Source organism: Copadichromis virginalis, linkage group LG12, assembly GCF_057382275.1.
Source record: "Copadichromis virginalis isolate Kocher_CV1m ecotype Utaka linkage group LG12, C_Virginalis_male_GT1.1, whole genome shotgun sequence".
In the NCBI taxonomy this organism is placed as follows: Eukaryota; Metazoa; Chordata; class Actinopteri; order Cichliformes; family Cichlidae; genus Copadichromis; species Copadichromis virginalis.
The window spans coordinates 15,952,415-15,974,042 of NC_140629.1; the positions used below are offsets into that span (position 1 = coordinate 15,952,415).

The 21,628-nt window shown below is 41.5% G+C and overlaps 1 protein-coding gene across 1 annotated transcript in view; it reads left to right on the forward strand.

Annotated features, from left to right (window-relative positions):
• Window positions 1-118: 118 nt before the first annotated feature.
• Window positions 119-21,628, forward strand: part of LOC146696716 (uncharacterized) — a 69,005-nt gene continuing 47,495 nt past the window's right edge. Inside the window, exon 1 of the mRNA XM_085474972.1 lies at window positions 119-822. Coding sequence (XP_085331098.1) covers window positions 330-822 — 493 coding nt within the window. The 5' untranslated portion in view covers window positions 119-329. The remainder of the gene's footprint in view (window positions 823-21,628) is intronic.

Sequence of the window (21,628 nt, forward strand, 5' to 3'; positions counted from 1 at the left end):
TGTTGGTTTTTCACGTCTAGTTTTATTTAACTATGATAAACTTGCTTCTAAGCGCTTTCTCTTTGAAGGGATCATTTTACCAACGTGTCCTCATCTGGTCTTCACTAGGATAGGTGTACAAGTACACACCCTCAAACGCAAGCACGAAATTGAGTATCAAGTTTCTCAGCATCGGAGGGGCATTATAAAGACCCTATGAACTTCAACCTTACTTCTCGAATGTTTCTTCAGGGACAGATGCCTTTAAGCTGACTGGACTACAAATACACTGTCATCATTTTTAACTTCAGTATCTTAAACCGGACCGACTATAGACCCAATACTTTGAGATGAAAAGCAGATGTGTACTTCAGTTTTTTTACTTCTTATCAGCAATCATTTTATCAAAAGCACAAGATATGGTCGGACCGGGTCTCTACTGTTTTACATCGATTCGTGGTAACGTACAGACGCGTATTTCCTTTCTGCACGAAGACACAGTCGGCGTGCGCTCCTTGTACCTCACCATCTGGTCCCAAGATATGAGACTGGTAACATGCACAGTAAACCTCAGTCCACAGATGACAGAAAGATATCACAGTCTCTGCAAGACAAGCAACACACGTGGTCAAGAGGTAAGCTATGGGTTTAATATCAGCAGCATATTATTGGCGCTGCAGAAAGCCGACTGCGCTCACCTCGAAGCTTCCAGTGCGTCACAGCTCACCATACGCACAAGAACAGATGAGACAGAGAGAAAAGCTCGGAGAAAACGCGCCTGGATCTTCCCGGGCACGTTGTGGTGCGGCAGTGGAAGTACGGCGGACGGATATGAAGAATTAGGTGAGACTGCTGAATTCTGGTTTTCTGACTTTGTGATTAAAACATATTTGGCCTGTTTGAGGTTTTCGAGGACTTTGGCGATAAGAGGAGACAAGTGAGTTGTAGTTCCCTGGTGTTTGTAATCTCCAGCAGTGCTTACAGAAAGCCTCGTGAAAGAACATTTAAAATCCAAACCTCTCAAGCTGCTTGTCGCTAAAAGCACCTCAATTAAAAGAACTAATATCCCTGTCATTTTCTAGACATACCAGAAAGTGTTCTCACTGATAGCAATAAGGATTTAAATTGAAATGAGAATAAAATGAAACTCACTTCGGCTTATATTACTGACCACTATGTCCCAATTAAAGCTACTTCTGGCTTCTCCCTTATTCAAAAGGGGAAACCTATTTCTTTTGCAGAACACAATACAGTCCAAAAATGCTTGTAGTAATTCAGAAATAATGCCATTTCCTAGTTTGTCCAGCAGGGCAGCTCCACAGTGCTGGACCCTGGCAACTTTTAGCTAGGCTGAGATCATTACAGTTTTTCTCAGTTGCTTTGGTGCATTTCTCACAACAGAATTGATCTCTGCACCACTACTAAGGCTCTTCTCAAAACAATTAGTGCAAACCGCAAAACATGGTGGATAACTTGCAAAAGTGAGTCACTTCATCAAAAAGAAAAGTCAGTTGTTCAAAAGCAAGTCAGTAGCTCAAAATAAGTAGTCAATGCTTCAAAAGCAAGTCCCTTAATCAAAACAGATAATATATTCATCAAAAGCAAGTACTTATATCAAAGTGTCAGGGCTGTCACAATTACAAGTCATTACACCAGCACCTTTGGTCACAAAATCAAATGGTTTGAACATGTTCTCATTGTGACGGATTTCTTTGTAGGTGCTTCCCAATGACATGTCAAGTCTGGACAGCATGCATGGCATGTTGAAAACCATAAATTGTAAAGGAAAATTACAGTTTTTCTCAGTCGCTTTGGTGCGTTCCTCAGAACACCATTAACATTTGCACAGCAGTTAGTGCATTTCCCAAAACAATTAGTGCAAACTGCAAAACCTAGTGGATAGCCTGCAAAAGCACGTCACATGCACAGAATTGATTATCCATACCTCAAAAGCAAGTATCCATGTCAATGAAACTGTCAGTGCCATCAAAATGAAAAGTCTTGACACCATCTTTATGAACAAGATAGTCAAATGGCATTGTCATGTTTCCACTATGACAGTTTATAATTTCAGTGTTTCCCATTGCAAAAACAATTGGTGACATCTGAAAATGCTGACGACAGCACTATGGCCTACCTGTACAGCCATCTGAAATGTGCAGTAAAGTCACTGTAGATGTTATGGGAGTCTTGGGAGTAACTGAGACACTGAATACGTACGTTTCACATTTCCATTGTGTAGAAGTGTTTGTAATTACTTTTACAGCTTAACCAGGACAAGACTGAAGTTTTAATTGTCGGTCCTGAGGCTCAGAGAGAGAAACTCTTGTCTAAATTAGAGGCATTTTCACTATGTCCTTCGCTACAAGTGAAAAACCTGGGTGTTATTTTTGACTCTGAGCTTGGTTTTATCCCACATGTTAAACATGTAACCAAAATTGGATTTTATCATCTAAAAAATATAGCCAGAGTCCGCCCTATGCTCTCTCGGGCCAACACGGAGATGCTGATGCATGCTTTTATTACCAGTCGCATTGATTACTGTAATGCCCTGCTCTCTGGTCTTCCTAAGAAGAATATTTCAACTTTACAACTCTTGCAAAACTCGGCAGCTCGTGTGCTGACGAAGACCAGAGGGCGGGCCCACATTACACCGGTTTTAGAATCGCTGCACTGGCTCCCCGTGTGTTTCAGGATCGATTTTAAAGTTCTTTTATTGGTTTTTAAATGTCTTAATGGTCTTGGGCCTTCTTATCTCTCAGATCTGCTTTTACCATATGAACCCTCGCGGACCCTGAGGTCCTCTGGTACTGGCCTATTGATTGTCCCTAAAGTCAGGACACATACTCACGGAGAGGCAGCTTTTCAGTGGTATGGTCCTCGTCTGTGGAACAGCCTGCCGGAGGAGCTCAGGGCCGCAGAGAACGTACATGTTTTTAAGAACAGGCTCAAGACCCACCTTTTTAATTTAGCTTTTACTTAGCGTTTATTTATTTTTTATGCTTATTTATTCTATCCTGTTATTCTATTATTAATTTAGGATTTACCTAATTAGGGCCCGAGCACCGAGAGTGCGAAGGCCCTATTGTATCTGCTCCGTTTCTTATTATTATTATTATTAGGGCCCGAGCACTGATAGTGCGAAGGCCCTATTGTAATTGCTCTGTTTATTATTATTATTAGGGCCCGAGCACTGACAGTGCGAAGGCCCTATTGTAATTGCTCTGTTTATTATTAGGGCCCGAGCACTGAGAGTGCGAAGGCCCTATTGTATCTGCTCCGTTTCTTATTATTATTATTATTATTATTATTATTATTATTATTATTATTATTATTATTCACCCCAAACAAGGGCCTTTTTGAGGGCCTAAACATGCTCAAAAACTCATGAAATTTTGCACACATGCCAGGTCTGGTGAAAAATTTTGTATTTTAATGGTTTTACATATGAGCACTGGGAAATGGCTCTACAGCGCCACCTATGCCTTGTTAAATGCAGCCCTACGACCACATCGTTTGAGCTACATGTATGAAATTTGGCACACATGTGTATCATGCCAAGACGAACAAAAAAGTCTGTGGGCCCATTGACGCAAACCCAACAGGAAGTCCGCCATTTGGAAGAGAAGGTGACATTTTGGCTCTAATTTTGCCATTTCCATGCCTCGAACTTTTGCGAACTCCTCCTTGGGGTTTCATTTCATAACCTTCAAATTTGGACAGTGTCAACTACACCCTTGTGCCATGTTAAATTGCGGAGCTTTTGAGTTTTCACAATACTATGAGGCCGTGGCGCCATGGCGAATTTCGATGACTCGCCATGAAAATCTTATTGCCTCTCATTTTGTCATACATTTTCTGATCTTGACCAAAGTGAACACATATGATAAGGCTCCACCCCTGAACATATTTCAACTGCCATATTTGACACCAGGGACAGCGCCACCTAGTGGGAACAGGAAATGTCATGTTTTACACTTTGGGGTACAGTATAGTGATGGGTGACATCTGCAGCCTCAAATTTCTCCAGGAAAGCCTTAAGGAGTTGGTCTTGGGTTACAGTGAAAACTGTGACTTTTCGCAAAAGGGTGTGACCCCAGCAGCATGGCGAACTTTGATGTCACGCCATGAAGAAACAAATTAGTATAACTCAATGAAATCCAGTCTGTTCAGTACCAGACTTTACAGGCATGATGTCAGACCCGCCCTGAACAGATTGATGTGCCCATTGTCGGGAATACGTACAGCGCCACCTAGTGGCAACAGGAAATGTCATGGCTTTAATTTTGTTGTACTGATTTTCACAGGTTCATCGTGGCCACCTGAAAAGCAGTGAATATCAACATCAGTCCCTCGTGATGCTTCAGTGCAAAAATTGTGACTTTAAACTGAACGGCGCACCCTGGTGGCAACGCGGTCCACCAGGAAAGATGAAGTGGCTTTTGAGGGGCTTGGAAAGTATATAGAGGCTTCAAATTTAGCACACCCCTCCAAATGGATGAAGGCTTTGTTGTCATGTGATCATTTTTATTGAATAGCGCGAAATGGCTCCACAGTGCCCCCTACAATATTTCAAAACATCAGCCCCTGCTCTGTGTTTCATCTATGAGTCTGACACTTGGTAAGCTTGTGTAAGATATCAAGATGTACAAAAAAGTCTCTTGGAGCAATATCCCAAATCCAACAGGAAGTCAGCCATTTTAAAATTAATGTGTAATTTTGATGACATTTTCCCCCCTTTTCAGGCCTCATACTTTGACGAACTCCTCCAAGGGATTTCATCATATTGAAGCATTCTTCAGTGTGTAGAATCTAAAGACCTTTGTGATGTTAAATTGCGAAGCTTTTTCCGTTCAGGGAAACGGGGTGGTCATGGCGGCACGTAGAGTTTCAATCACTCGCAAAAAGCAGTAATCTGCTGTCACTAAAAAACACAATGTCCAATCTCTCCCAAAGGTTGCAGGTGTGATGAGACTCGAGCTTGGAAATGTTTGTTATGCTATTTGTCAATAATGGTTAGAGCGCCACCTAGTGGCATGACTATAATCCTGGTTGAATAAGATGAAATGTTAGCTGGTGATTAAAAGCATGAAATCCATCAATGTGACATCACATCGGACGTGCCGGTTTGAGGTGTTGGCAGTGGCTCGACGTGCCGGGGGTGCGAGGGCCCTCATAACGCTGCTTGCAGCTTTAATTATTATTATTATTATTATTATTCACCCCAAACAAGGGCCTTTTTGAGGGCCTAAACATGCTCAAAAACTCATGAAATTTTGCACACATGCCAGGTCTGGTGAAAAATTTTGTATTTTAATGGTTTTACATATGAGCACTGGGAAATGGCTCTAGAGCGCCACCTATGCCTTGTTAAATGCAGCCCTACGACCACAGGGTTTGAGCTACATGTATGAAATTTGGCACACATGTGTATCATGCCAAGACGAACAAAAAAGTCTGTGGGCCCATTGACGCAAACCCAACAGGAAGTCCGCCATTTGGAAGAGAAGGTGACATTTTGGCTCTAATTTTGCCATTTCCATGCCTCGAACTTTTGCGAACTCCTCCTTGGGGTTTCATTTCATAACCTTCAAATTTGGACAGTGTCAACTACACCCTTGTGCCATGTTAAATTGCGGAGCTTTTGAGTTTTCACAATACTATGAGGCCGTGGCGCCATGGCGAATTTCGATGACTCGCCATGAAAATCTTATTGCCTCTCATTTTGTCATACATTTTCTGACCTTGACCAAAGTGAACACATATGATAAGGCTCCACCCCTGAACATATTTCAACTGCCATATTTGACATCAAGGACAGCGCCACCTAGTGGGAACAGGAAATGTCATGTTTTACACTTTGGGGTACAGTATAGTGATGGGTGACATCTGCAGCCTCAAATTTCTCCAGGAAACCCTTAAGGAGTTGGTCTTGGGTTACAATGAAAACTGTGACTTTTCACAAAAGGGTGTGACCCCAGCAGCATGGCGAACTTTGATGTCACGCCATGAAGAAAGAAATTAGTATAACTCAATGAAATCCAGTCTGATCAGTACCAGACTTTACAGGCATGATGTCAGACCCACCCTGAACAGATTGATGTGTCCATTGTCGGAAATACGGACAGCGCCACCTAGTGGCAACAGGAAATGTCATGGCTTTAATTTTGTTGTACTGATTTTCACAGGTTCATCGTGGCCACCTCAAAAGCGGTGAATATCAACATCAGTCCCTCGTGATGCTTCAGTGCAAAAATTGTGACTTTAAACTGAACGGCGCACCCTGGTGGCAACGCGGTTCACCATGAAAGATGAAGTGGCTTTTGAGGGGCTTGGAAAGTTTATAGAGGCTTGAAATTTGGCACACACCTCCAAATGGATGTAGGCTTTGTTGTCATGTGATCATTTTCATTGAATAGCGCGAAATTGCTCCACAGCGCCCCCTACAAAATTTCAAAACAACAGCCCCTGCTCTGTGTTTCATCTATGAGTCTGAAACCTGGTAAGCTTATGGAAAATATCAAGATGTACAAAAAAGTCTCTTGGAGCAATATCCCAAATCCAACAGGAAGTCAGCCATTTTAAAATTAATGTGCAATTTTGGCAACATTTTCCCCTCTTTTCAGGCTTCATACTTTGACGAACTCCTCCAAGGGATTTCATCATATTGAACCATTCTCCAGTGTGTGGAATCTAAAGACCTTTGTGATGTTAAATTGCGAAGCTTTTTACGTTCAAGGAAACGGGGTGGTCATGGCGGCACGTGGAGTTTCAATCACTGGCCAAAAAGCAGTAATATGCTGTCACTCAAAGACACAATGTCCAATCTCTCCCAAAGGTCGCAGGCGTGATGAGACTCGAGCTCGGAAATGTTTGTTATGCCCTTTGTCTATAATGGTTAGAACGCCACCTAGTGGGACGACTATACTCATGGTTGAACCAAATGAAATGTTAACTGGTGGTTAAATGCATGAATTCCATCAATGTGACATCAGATCGGACGTGCTGGTTTCAGGTGTTGGGCATGGCTCGACACGCCGGGGGTGCGAGGGCCCTCATAACGCTGCTTGCAGCTTTAATTATTATTATTATTATTATTCCGGCAAATGAATTGGCCTTTTTAGGGCCTAAACATGCTCGAAAACTCATGAAATTTTGCACACGCGTCAGGTCTGGTGAAAATTTACGTATTTTAATGTTCTCAGACATGGCCAGGGAAAATTAGCTCAGTAGCGCCACCTAGAAAAATGAAAAACGCGAGCCCCCGGTATGGGTATGGCCTACAAGTTTGAAAGTCAGTACACCTATATAACGTTCGGAGTCGAACAAAAAAGTCTATTATGGCAATGTCCTAAACCCAACAGGAATTCCGCCATTTTGGATTGAAGGTGACATTTTGGCTCTGATTTTACCGTTTCCATGCCTTGTACTTTAACGAACTCCTCCTTGGGATTTGGTCCTATAAACTTCAAATTTGGACAGTGCCAACTACACCCTTGTGCCATGTTAAATTGCGGAGCTTTTGAGTTTTCACAATACTATGAGGCCGTGGCGCCATGGCGAATTTCGATGACTCGCCATGAAAATCTTATTGCCTCTCATTTTGTCATACATTTTCTGACCTTGACCAAAGTGAACACATATGATAAGGCTCCACCCCTGAACATATTTCAACTGCCATATTTTACATCAAGGACAGCGCCACCTAGTGGGAACAGGAAATGTCATGTTTTACACTTTGGGGTACAGTATAGTGATGGGTGACATCTGCAGCCTCAAATTTCTCCAGGAAAGCCTTAAGGAGTTGGTCTTGGGTTACAGTGAAAACTGTGAGTTTTCGCGAAAGGGTGTGACCCCAGCAGCATGGCGAACTTTGATGTCACGCCATGAAGAAACAAATTAGTATAACTCAATGAAATCCAGTCTGATCAGTACCAGACTTTACAGGCATGATGTCAGACCCGCCCTGAACAGATTGATGTGCCCATTGTCGGAAATACGGACAGCGCCACCTAGTGGCAACAGGAAATGTCATGGCTTAAATTTTGTTGTACTGATTTTCACAGGTTCATCGTGGCCACCTCAAAAGCGGTGAATATCACCATCAGTCCCTCGTGATGCTTCAGTGCAAAAATTGTGACTTTAAACTGAACGGCGCACCCTGGTGGCAACGCGGTTCACCATGAAAGATGAAGTTGCTTTTGAGGGGCTTGGAAAGTTTATAGAGGCTTGAAATTTTGCACACACCTCCAAATGGATGAAGGCTTTGTTGTCATGTGATCATTTTCATTGAATAGCGCGAAATTGCTCCACAGCGCCCCCTACGAAATTTAAAAACCACAGCCCCTGCTCTGTGTTCTATGTATGAGTCTGAAACCTGGTAAGCTTATAGGAGATATCAAGATGTACAAAAAAGTCTCCTGGTGCAATATCCCAAATCCAACAGGAAGTCAGCCATTTTAAAATGAATGTGTAATTTTGGCGACATTTTCCCCTCTTTTCAGGCACCGTTCTTTGACGTACTCCTCCAAGGGATTTCATCAGATTGATGCAATCTCCTGTGTGTGGAATCTAAAGACCTTTGTGATGTTAAATTGCGAAGCTTTTTACATTCAGGGAAACGGGGTGGTCATGGCGGCACGTAGAGTTTCAATCACTCGCCAAAAAGCAGAAATCTGCTGTCACTCCAAAACACAATGTCCAATCTCTCCCAAACATCGCAGGCATGAGTCGAGAGTCAAGCTCAGAAATATTTGATATGCCATTTGCCAGTAATGTTAGAGCGCCACCTAGTGGGACAAAAATAATGATTGTTGAATGAGATTAAATGTTAGCTAGTGGTTTGGCCATGGTGCCACAGTGAGTTTTGATATATTGCCATACAAATGATCTGTTTTCCTATTTTATTCATCTTTTATGGTTAATGTCAGGGATCAATGCAAACATTTTTGCATGTTTTTGACTTTAAAATGTGATTCTTTCAGCATTCTGTTTCACATTTTAGGCCTTGTAATTTCCCTCATGTAACATCCTAACACACACAAAATTGTGTTAGAAATGTGCCCTCAACCAGAATTTAGTGTTCCATTTGGAATTTTTTTGGTCATTATGACACATTTTTGCAATTTCCAGGTTGTATACTTTTGTACTCATTGTAGAGGTCTGCGAGTCACATGGAGTTCCTTTCCCTTTCAGCTGTGGCTTCTACAAGAATTGGGTGAAAAACATAAAAACAAATAAAAAACAAATAAAAAACAAATTAATTAATAGCCTTGAAACATAATATAATCTGTGCCACAGATTCAATGTGGTAGAGAAGACAAGGACAACCTCTCTTTGTGTGGTGTTTGCACATTAGCGAGTGAGAGTTTGCAGTTAAAGTTTACAGAGAGTGACAAAAAGAAAAGTTACTGTAGAGTTTCTCAAGAGCCCGTTTTGGGTGAAATATTAGTGTTCAGCTGTATATTGTGTTCACTGCCTCAAAAGGAATAAAGTTCTGCTGGTGCATTCTTACGTCATTCCTCTCCATCTGTCTGCTAAGGTTTTGCAATTTGATGATATGGGCGATTTATTTATTTGCCCATAAGTAAGTTTGCTAATAATGATGGAGCTAATAGAAGCAGTTAACAGGATAGAAATTACAGCACTGTTTGAACACCACCTTTTTTGCACTCTCCTCAGAGTGTGCCGAAGTGCAGTGATTTAATTACTGAAATTCAAAACAGACACAAAGAAAGGCACGAGCCTATGTTAGAAAAAATGTTTGGATGGTGGACACATACATGCTCATGCAAGTTAGTCGTGTTTGATTCCTTTGCTTGCATTATACATCTGCACAAGTAGCACACTGTTTTGGTAGTCAAATAAAATCCTAAATTGGTGACTTTATTTTTTATGGCAATTAGTTTGGACTTCTTTGTTGTAAACGTTCAAATCAGTCTGTGCATGATTACATTGCCCCGCCCATCAAAAAGTATGCACATGCATGTATATATATCTTATATTGTTGATTGTTGGACTTAAAATTGTTGGTTGGCAAATTTTTACATATCACTTAACCCTACTTTACACTTTGCTATTAGACTTTATTTGCCCAGACCAGAAAGCTAATTACAAGCTACAAACCAAACTCGAAGCACTAATCATCAATCAGAAGCACCCTCGATATAGATGTAACTGGATCGACATGGTTGTTTATTACTTTAATGTAAATGTAATGGTCAATAGCATGTATTAGTCCGTTATAGCCATAAGCAAGGACACCACAGGGAGTCGAACCCTATCCCAGTAAACCAGGAGTACCATTACCAGTGTCTTTTTGCTTTTTAAGGCTAAGTGGATAAAGCAAAACCTGCATTAACAACATGTGAGCATGACTACTCTGTTTGATAGCACAACTGTACTATGTGCTATTTAAAAGTGAATACTTACTGCTATCTTTAGCAAATTGTACATTTTATTTTTCTATGTGTGATGCATACGTTGTATCTGAAAGATGAATGAAAAAACAGTTACAGTAATTTAGAAGTCTATGGACAGAATTTCCTCATGTGCACAAGAACCCAGTAAATTATTGTGAAATACCCAAAGATATCTACAAAAAACTTTAAAATATTGCGTTTATTAATTAATGGTAAAGTCACTTAATGCAGGAAAAAAAAACCACTGTAATAGCAATTGGCTGAGGTTAGTCATTAAGAATGAGTGTGCACAGAATTGGGCTGACTAACATATAAAGCATAGCTAGAAGTGAGGTGTAACCTTTCCACTTCCCTCCCTTACTCAGCCATTGTGATTCAGTTAAAGGACTAGATATTACAGTCCCTGATAATGCATTGCTTTAGGATAGGAGAGAGCAGAGAGGAGAGCTAGAAGGGGGGCTGCACCAAGACACCAGACGTTCAACCTCCCTCCTGTAGGCAGACTCGTCCCCGTCCGAGATGAGTCCAATAACGGTGGTGTCATCTGCAAACTTGATTAGCTTGACAGACTGGTGGGTGGTGGTGTCATCTGCAAACTTGATTAGCTTGACAGACTGGTGGGTGGAGGTGCAGCAGTTGGTGTACAGGGAGAAGAGCAGAGGAGAAAGAACACAGCCCTGAGGGGAGCCGGTGCTGATGGTCCGGGAGTCCGAGACATTCTTTCCCAGCCTCACATGCTGCTTCCTGTCCGTCAGGAAGTCAGTGATCCACCGGCAGATGGGATCAGGCACATTCATCTGGGAAAGCTTGTCTCGGAGATGGTCTGGAAGGATGGTGTTGAAGGCAGAGCTGAAGTCCACAAACAGGATCCTGGCGTAGGTTCCTGGGGAGTCCAGATGCTGCAGGATGAAGTGTAGGGCCATGTTGATGGCGTCGTCTACAGACCTGTTGGCTCTATATGCAAACTGCAGGGGGTCCAGGAGGGGGGCGTCCGAGATGAGTCCAATAACGGTGGTGTCATCTGCAAACTTGATTAGCTTGACAGACTGGTGGGTGGTGGTGTCATCTGCAAACTTGATTAGCTTGACAGACTGGTGGGTGGAGGTGCAGCAGTTGGTGTACAGGGAGAAGAGCAGAGGAGAAAGAACACAGCCCTGAGGGGAGCCGGTGCTGATGGTCCGGGAGTCCGAGACATTCTTTCCCAGCCTCACATGCTGCTTCCTGTCCGTCAGGAAGTCAGTGATCCACCGGCAGATGGGATCAGGCACATTCATCTGGGAAAGCTTGTCTCGGAGATGGTCTGGAAGGATGGTGTTGAAGGCAGAGCTGAAGTCCACAAACAGGATCCTGGCGTAGGTTCCTGGGGAGTCCAGATGCTGCAGGATGAAGTGTAGGGCCATGTTGATGGCGTCGTCTACAGACCTGTTGGCTCTATATGCAAACTGCAGGGGGTCCAGGAGGGGGGCGTCCGAGATGAGTCCAATAACGGTGGTGTCATCTGCAAACTTGATTAGCTTGACAGACTGGTGGGTGGTGGTGTCATCTGCAAACTTGATTAGCTTGACAGACTGGTGGGTGGAGGTGCAGCAGTTGGTGTACAGGGAGAAGAGCAGAGGAGAAAGAACACAGCCCTGAGGGGAGCCGGTGCTGATGGTCCGGGAGTCCGAGACATTCTTTCCCAGCCTCACATGCTGCTTCCTGTCCGTCAGGAAGTCAGTGATCCACCGGCAGATGGGATCAGGCACATTCATCTGGGAAAGCTTGTCTCGGAGATGGTCTGGAAGGATGGTGTTGAAGGCAGAGCTGAAGTCCACAAACAGGATCCTGGCGTAGGTTCCTGGGGAGTCCAGATGCTGCAGGATGAAGTGTAGGGCCATGTTGATGGCGTCGTCTACAGACCTGTTGGCTCTATATGCAAACTGCAGGGGGTCCAGGAGGGGGGCGTCCGAGATGAGTCCAATAACGGTGGTGTCATCTGCAAACTTGATTAGCTTGACAGACTGGTGGGTGGTGGTGTCATCTGCAAACTTGATTAGCTTGACAGACTGGTGGGTGGAGGTGCAGCAGTTGGTGTACAGGGAGAAGAGCAGAGGAGAAAGAACACAGCCCTGAGGGGAGCCGGTGCTGATGGTCCGGGAGTCCGAGACATTCTTTCCCAGCCTCACATGCTGCTTCCTGTCCGTCAGGAAGTCAGTGATCCACCGGCAGATGGGATCAGGCACATTCATCTGGGAAAGCTTGTCTCGGAGATGGTCTGGAAGGATGGTGTTGAAGGCAGAGCTGAAGTCCACAAACAGGATCCTGGCGTAGGTTCCTGGGGAGTCCAGATGCTGCAGGATGAAGTGTAGGGCCATGTTGATGGCGTCGTCTACAGACCTGTTGGCTCTATATGCAAACTGCAGGGGGTCCAGGAGGGGGGCGTCCGAGATGAGTCCAATAACGGTGGTGTCATCTGCAAACTTGATTAGCTTGACAGACTGGTGGGTGGTGGTGTCATCTGCAAACTTGATTAGCTTGACAGACTGGTGGGTGGAGGTGCAGCAGTTGGTGTACAGGGAGAAGAGCAGAGGAGAAAGAACACAGCCCTGAGGGGAGCCGGTGCTGATGGTCCGGGAGTCCGAGACATTCTTTCCCAGCCTCACATGCTGCTTCCTGTCCGTCAGGAAGTCAGTGATCCACCGGCAGATGGGATCAGGCACATTCATCTGGGAAAGCTTGTCTCGGAGATGGTCTGGAAGGATGGTGTTGAAGGCAGAGCTGAAGTCCACAAACAGGATCCTGGCGTAGGTTCCTGGGGAGTCCAGATGCTGCAGGATGAAGTGTAGGGCCATGTTGATGGCGTCGTCTACAGACCTGTTGGCTCTATATGCAAACTGCAGGGGGTCCAGGAGGGGGGGCGTGAGGGTCTTGAGATGGGAGAGAACTAGGCGCTCAAATGACTTCATGACCACAGATGTCAGAGCCACGGGTCTGTAGTCATTTAGTCCAGTGATCCTAGGTTTCTTGGGGACAGGGATTATGGTAGAGGACTTGAAGCAGGCAGGCACATGACATGCCTGCAGTGAGGAGTTGAAGATGCCAGAAAACACTGGGGCCAGCTCGTTTGCACAGTGTCTGAGGGTGGCAGGAGACACACCGTCTGGGCCGGGAGCTTTCCGAGCATTCAGACTCTTAAACTGCTTCCTCACATCTGCTTCATGATTTACGGAGGATTTACGGAGGATAACTTCTTCAACGGGATAGAATAGGTGATAGAGAGAAGTAAGACAAAAGGGACAAGATAGGAGAGAGCAGAGAGGAGAGCTAGAAGGGGGGCGCCTGGTCTGGCTTCCCACACCTCCCCGCCGGTTTAGGCTGTACGCTCTACCTCCCCACTGCGTTCCAGAAAAGGGAAGAAGAGTAGAGGGGAGAAGAGCGGAATATTTCTTTTCTCTTTAGCATTTACGGAGGATAACTTCTTCAACGGGATAGAATAGGTGATAGAGAGAAGTAAGTCAAAAGGGACAAGATAGGAGAGAGCACAGAGGAGAGCTAGAAGGGGGGCGCCTGGTCTGGCTTCCCACACCTCCCCGCCGGTTTAGGCTGTACGCTCTACCTCCCCACTGCGTTCCAGAAAAGGGAAGAAGAGAAGAGAGGAGAAGAGCGGAATATTTCTTTTCTCTCATGGTTAGCTGTGCTTTTTGTACTTTTAGGTCATTATTTACATAAATTTACACACACACACACACACACACACACTGCTGCTCACTGCCCTTTTGTCATGTAGGAGTCTTGGATTTAAACGTACACAAAATCCCTTCATGGTCACTAAAATATGTTGGAAAGACTACAGCTTTTACATTATAATGTGTTGTTTTAACATACACATGATCAATTAATGTGCCCTTCTCTGTGGTGGGCTGTGTTACATGTTGAATGAATCCTTTGTCTGTGACAAACTTGCAAATACTTGAAGATTTTAGAACATTGTCATTAAAATCTCCCATTACTACTACTGTATTACTTTTTTTATCTAGCCAATCAAGTAACTTTCCTAGGTTTTGTTTAAACAGTGCCATGGTATAAGAAGGAGGCCGATAAATAACTGCTATTAAAATGTTCAATGTACAATAGTTGCAAAGTAAACATTCTAAATTGGCATCTGGTATAGCTATAATTTCAGATGTCAAACTGTCTGCAGTATACATGCCAACGCCACCATGCTGTTGGCTTTGTATTTCAATAAATGTTGGGTTACTTCTAGTGTAAGATGCACTTCGTGGATTATGCTGAAACCCATAACCGTCAATTTTTACAGTGTCTAATGAAGAATCGGCAGACATCCATGTCTCTGTAACAGCAATACAGTTAGGCTGCAAATGCTGTGTGCACAATACCAGATCAGCTACATGTAGAGTTAAATTCTGCACATTCATTAACACTACTGTGAAATCACGTGTCTTAGTACATGCTGTATTTTCAGACAAAAATTGGGGCATTCTTTCGATTACATCCTTTACACCACCTTTAGAGTAAATAGCTTTTTCATTGAAATCTTGAATTATTAAACCTGACAGACTCCTAACACGACTTAAGGCAACATATGCCTGTCCTGGAGCAAACACATTTTTAAGAGACACTACTGCATCATCAACAGTAACTCCTTGTACCTTATGTACTGTACAAGCCCATGCAAGTTTCAGTGGAAACTGCCGTCGCAATCCACCTTTCTCAGTTACCTTTTCTTCTTCTGCTTCAATACCTGTAGAGCCTATTTCAACTGCTGGGTAATACACACAGTTTTTCCTCCTTTGTGCACCTATATGATTGTCATCGAATTTTACATAAATGGTTTTGGGAAGCTTCTTGTCCTCAGTAACATAAACTATGTGTGTTACCGTACCACATACACCATTAACAAGACCATCCATTACATCTACATTTTTACACAACATTACGCGGGCACCTTTCCCCAAGAGAAGCTTTTCATTCAAACACGTGTTATATGTTTTGGCATGATGTCCAGTTTTTAACTCCAGTTTCCCTGTTTTCTTACTATTGACAAAATCCTGAGCAGGTATCTCAACATAATCAGGACACATCTTAAACAACTGCTGCATATTATGCTCATTTACTTGTTTGTTTGTTGGAAAAATGTGTAAAGCTGAGCTAACTTCACCAGTTTCACAATGCTTCAAGCTTTTAATGTCCTTTTCTAATAATGGAGCCCCTTTAATGTGAGTTCTTAACCTGTTTAATAATTCTGCAAACCCAACATCGCTCTGCCTTACTATTTTATTTAGTTCAACAACCCTAAATAGACTAGACCACAAGTTCATACCAACATCCTCAACATACAGGGGTTTTCCTTTTACTGGAGGCAACTGAAAAAAGTCTCCAACAGTAATAACACTAACATTTCCAAAAGGCGAAAAATCTCCAATTTGTTTAATCTGTCTTAATCTACCATGGATGTAAGCCATTAGTCTCTGATCAACCATGGAGATTTCATCAATTATCAGGATCTGCAGATCACAATATTTAGCACGTAGGCAATTTAACTTTTCTTCACCCAGAGGGGTGTAAGGTAAGCGGACATCTTTACCAATGCTAAATGTGTTGTGGATTGTTGTTGCATGTAAGTTATATGCAGCAATCCCAGTAGGCGCAGTTAATAAAACACAAACATTTTCAGGATGACGACACATTGGTGACAATAACCTTGCTGCTTCATAGTGAATTGCTTTAATCAAATGGCTTTTCCCTGTTCCTGCACCTCCAGTAATAAATACATGCAATGGATCTGGGTTTTTGCCTACTGTCTTATCCAAGCACCACTGCCTAATCTGATAAAAGACTGAAAGCTGTGTCTCATTTAGAGATCTAATTAAAGCCAAACCGTCTCTTCTGGGCATAATGTCATTTCTCTTTTCTAAATGTGAAACCTGTTGGCTGCACACAGCTAAATCTGGAATATTCTCATTGTCTTCTTCCCCTATTTGCTCTTTATCTTTCCATTCCTGCTCACACTCTAAACGCTCCAACTCCTGTTCTGGACAAAGCTCACACCAGGCATCTTCTGTTACACCATCCAAATCAATTGTATTTTGAATGTTATCCAGTTTATCTGCGTTTATTTCAAACTTACGTCTATTTGCATCAACAACTGATTTCACTGAATGCAGAAATCCATCGCTAAACTTCACAACGCCATTCTTGTAAAACTGTTCAAATGTTGTATAGTTTGAAGGCTTTAGTTCCTGATCTACACGATATGGCAAAAACAACTGCATGATACTATGATAAAACAATTCAGCATTTTTAGTCTCTGAAAATCGTGCATAACGAACAACTGCAGGTTGTGACCGTGTTCTCTTAGTAACAAAACCACATCTATTGTTCAACTGTATTGGCTTAGTGGATTTTTCACTTTTACTCAAAACACGATATTCGGAGGCAAATGTGGCCATACACATATCATTAAAATCAATGTTTTTTGGTCTATTCTTATACCGGTCTACAATACTAGTCATCCACATGTCCTCTGCTGTTAAATCCTGTGATGTTGCTTTTTGTCTTAACACTTTTAAGGGCAAACTCATTTTAACTACACTGTCCCCTGTTGGCACAAACACAACTTTCCTAGAACATTCTTTTAGATGCATATTTGTTAATCTATACACAGCCTCCTGAGCACTAACATCTCTGTTATGAAGGTATACACTGCCTAATGACTTCAAAGCCTCCCTTGCACTAACATTTCCATCTTTATATGCTTCCTTCTGAGTATTACTTAACAACAAACCCATCTCTTTTTCAGATTTTGACATGTAAGAAATTATATAAACACAGCAGGCATAAGCATCAATTACAAATTGAATATCCAAATTAGCATTGTAACATTTCAACAGTGGCTTATTATATTGATTTATCCAAACCTCGTTTAACTTCCTTTTCAACACAACATGTGTATTTCGACTAAAGCATTTGTATGCCTCCTCAAAAGTTGCCTGATTCATACCTAAACTCTGAAACAAATGCTCCACACTTTCAAAACTCCTACTCTCATCTGAAAGAGCCTTCTTGATTGTTGTTAAGATATCACTTGCCTGCTTTCTTCTCATCTTAATAGAGTCTTGCTGACGCTGACTTTCACAGGCACATTGTTGTAAATCATCTTCTCTCTTATCGACTTGACACTTGCATTTTTGCTCGGAAACATCACTTTTCCTACGACATATAAATGTTCGACTAGATGGTGGCCTGGGAAAATTAAACCGGCAAACTGTGTTCTTTTTTTTGCAAGTTTTAGAATGCCGCTTTGAATGCTGTTGTACAGATGAGACAATGTCCAATAAAGTCTCATCTTGTGAAGGCAATTCACATGTTACATATTCATCTATAAACTGAATCACCTCTTCATCTGTATTTTTATCAATCTGCGGAGCATTCTCTATCCAAAACAGACAGTGCACATGTGGTGAACCTCGCTGTTGAAATTCCACTCTGTAAAAGTAATCCTTAATCTTACCAATCGGATGCAATGGAGACATGAGTACCTCCTTCAGAAAACAATGCCACCGAAAGTCAAACATCCTTGCTGCAGTCACAGGATTTCGACGCAGCAAATCACACCTGTCTGCCCACTCTAACTGTTCAACTGTTTCTGTTCTACCTTGCTGATTCAAAATACTATAAAGAAGATTTGTCCATCGCATGTCAGCTGACGAAAATGAACAAAACCAAGTGGGGATACCAAGCTGACGAACACAAGCTAAGAGGTCACGCTGTGCTGCCTGCCAAAAAGCTGGAGTACCTCTAATAGGCTTAAGAAAACGGTACCCATCATCAAACTCCAACAACTTCTTCAAAGACTCTTCATCTTTCAACAACTCATGGCTAACATTCTGATATGTACAATCACCTTTTCCTTTTCGCAATGCTATTGAAACATTTGAGATAACCTGTTCAATCTCAGACATATACTGAGCAAAAAAGATATATTCGACATTTTGTGCAAACCTACCATCAGCGTGTAAAATCCGGTTATTAAAATAACGGGACAATGTCAAACGCTTCTCTCTGTTTTCATGATACGTATTCAACCCATTTGGAAACAACACTGGGAAACATTTGGCTTCATTTGCATGATCTGAAAGTAATTTTACAGGATTATTCCCTTCTGCTGGAGCTAGATTTAATATGTTAGTAAAATATTGATCTAGTGCTTCCTGTCCAATATCAACAGGCATGAGACATGTGTCCTGAAACATACAGTGCTGCTGTCTGTCATGCAAAAGCTCATCATCAACATTTGAAGATGCAACACCGCTTACTGCATTTTTATCACTCTCCTCTTCCACAGCTTCCTCTTGCTGCATACAAAACTGATTTTGCCAACTTTTATTGAACTCTACATCTTTATAATGCACATTTGACCCTTTTAAATATTGCAAAGCCTGTCTTATGTGGATAGTGTCAACAAACTGGTATTGATAGTGGCCTTTATAAGTTAACTTGCGCTTCAGTTTTACTGGTAATAAAGAGCCTTCCATGCTAGAACGGGGTAAGACATTGGTGGTTTCTACAATGTTTGCTGGAACACATGTCACTGGTCCATGTACTCCATTTTGTCCACCCTTAGGTAAGGCTAGCATTTTCATAAATGGTATATGTAAAGCTATTAAATGTTGTTCTAAGCTATTTAAACATGCCAATTCAGGTGGAATTGGATGCACTTCTAAATTATTTTTTACAGACTCTGGAGGCACTTCATTTTTATTAATTTTATAATGGCATGTATAACAGATCCACAGTTTAGCTTTAGCTGTGTCCAACCAGTGACATGGATTTATACAATCTTTATTACATTTGTGTAAATAGTCTTCAGTTATACATTTTTCTGCAATCAGTGCTGCAGTTTTAGTTTTGTTATAATAGTTTTTTTGACAATGTAACACCTGATGTCTAAATAACAACCTATGGCAGACACAGCAAACAAAATCTGGTCCATCTTTTACTTTATCTAAAAAAAATTCCATCACAAAATCAAACTGCTCTGCCTTTTCTTTCATTTGCTGCCTTTTTAATTTGACACCAGCAATAACACGCATCTTATGTTCTGGATTTCCATGATACTTTCTAGCTGCCATTGCATTTATTTTTTTCCTGTGCAACTCATTTGATCTGTATTTACTAATGCTCATTTGTTTTACCTTTTCTTTATGCGACACATTTTGTTGATATTTACTAATGCTCATTTGCCTTACCTTTTCTTTATGTGACATGTTTTGTTTATATTTACTAATGCTCATTTGTTTGACCTTTTCTTTATGCGACATGTTTTGTTGATATTTACTAATGCTCATTTGTTTGACCTTTTCTTTATGCGACATGTTTTGTTGATATTTACTAATGCTCATTTGTTTTACCTTTTCTTTATGTGACATGTTTTGTTTATATTTACTAATGCTCATTTGTTTTACCTTTTCTTTATGCGACATGTTTTGTTTATATTTACTAATGCTTTTTTGTTTTGATCTTGCTTTACACATGACATGTTCATTGTAGGTCAGTTGACTGTGTAAACATCGTTTAGTTTTTAAATACTTTGAAAAACAATAGTTAGTATTTGAACTAAAGGTATCTGAATTATCCTTTGCTTGTTCTTTTGTTTTTATTCTACACATATTCTGTTGTGCAGATGAATTAGTCTTGCTACATAAACCAAAACAAACAGCCTTATGAACATCTTGCACACAAATTACTGGCTCAAAATGACCATTTTGACACGTTAAATATATCCCTTCATTTATGACAACAGGAGTCGTGCAGCTGTACTTTTTCCATTTGTCACCATTATATATTAATATGTCCAATCCACAAGCATTTGCTGCAGCCTGAAATTCTGTGTCAGTAGCAGAATGTCCAACATACTTTATCTTTGACTTTAAAACATACTCTGATATTGAAGCATAATCTTTTCCCACAAACTTCATGTACTTTTCACCATTATTCTCTATATACTTTACAACAGCAAGCCTTATCTTCCTATGACTCTTCTGAGAACCACTGATTATATGAGACAGAGCCCTGAAGAAACTATTTCCATCCTTTACAACCTTATCTGTTTCACAAACAACACCTAAAGGACCATACACAGAATGAACATTTTTATCCTGCTTCTCAAATTCAACATTAAATTTGCAGCATAAAGTATGTGCAACTCCATTAGAAAGAGGACTAAAGCTAATCTTTTTCTGACCTTCATCATTCAAAACCTCAACATCAGCATCTGTATCTAGTACTACTGCATCTGCACAAAATGTGTGATCCTGTGTTTTCTCAAAAGTACTTTTATCCTTACTGTGAGACCTAGTGCTGTATCTTCCGATAACAGATGGACTGGTTTTGCAGTAGCCATAACAGGTCTGCTCTTCGGGCTTAAGAACACAAACCACCGTCTCATAATGATTCCCATGACGATTTTCTAAATAGATTCCCTTTTCTGACAAAAGCTTGCCATTACAGCCATATTTTAGCCAACGCTCATCATGAAATGTAAATACATCAACTCCTAAACAATTAGCAGTTGCTTGGATTTCAACTTCTGTAGCCCAGCTGTTAACATTTCTCATTTTAGATTTCTGAATGTAGTCTGCAACTGTTGAATACTCTGATCTTAAAATATTTCTATATATTGCAGCATTCCTCTCCAACTCTTTCACAATGGCAAGTCTTATCTTGCGATGGTGCTTTTGTGTGCCAGTCACAACCTGAGAAATAGCTCTGAAGAAACAGTTCCCATCAGCCACTATACTTTCATTTTTGCATGGAACACCTAACAAACCAACACATGTAGACGCTGGTACACTAATTTTTTCAAACTCCACATTTAACTGTGTGCACAAAGCCTGACAAACCCACTCAGAAATGGGACTAAACACCAGCTTGTTGTTTGTCACTTCACTAACAAATTCAACATCTGAATTCACCTGAGACACATCATACTGTTTTAACTTCTTAGCTTCACTGTGACCCACTGAAATCTTGCGCTTTCTTGTTGCATCATTACATAATAACCCCAAATTATACTCAGAACAACTCAAGGTCTTTCCAGACATTTTGCAACTCTCTGCCTCTATTAAAGACTCCACGATGATAACATCTCTGATGTTTGGTTCATTCTGGATTGAATCACAACTTGATTCTGGTGTAAAGGTTTTGCACGTTTTTTCACAACTGTCTTT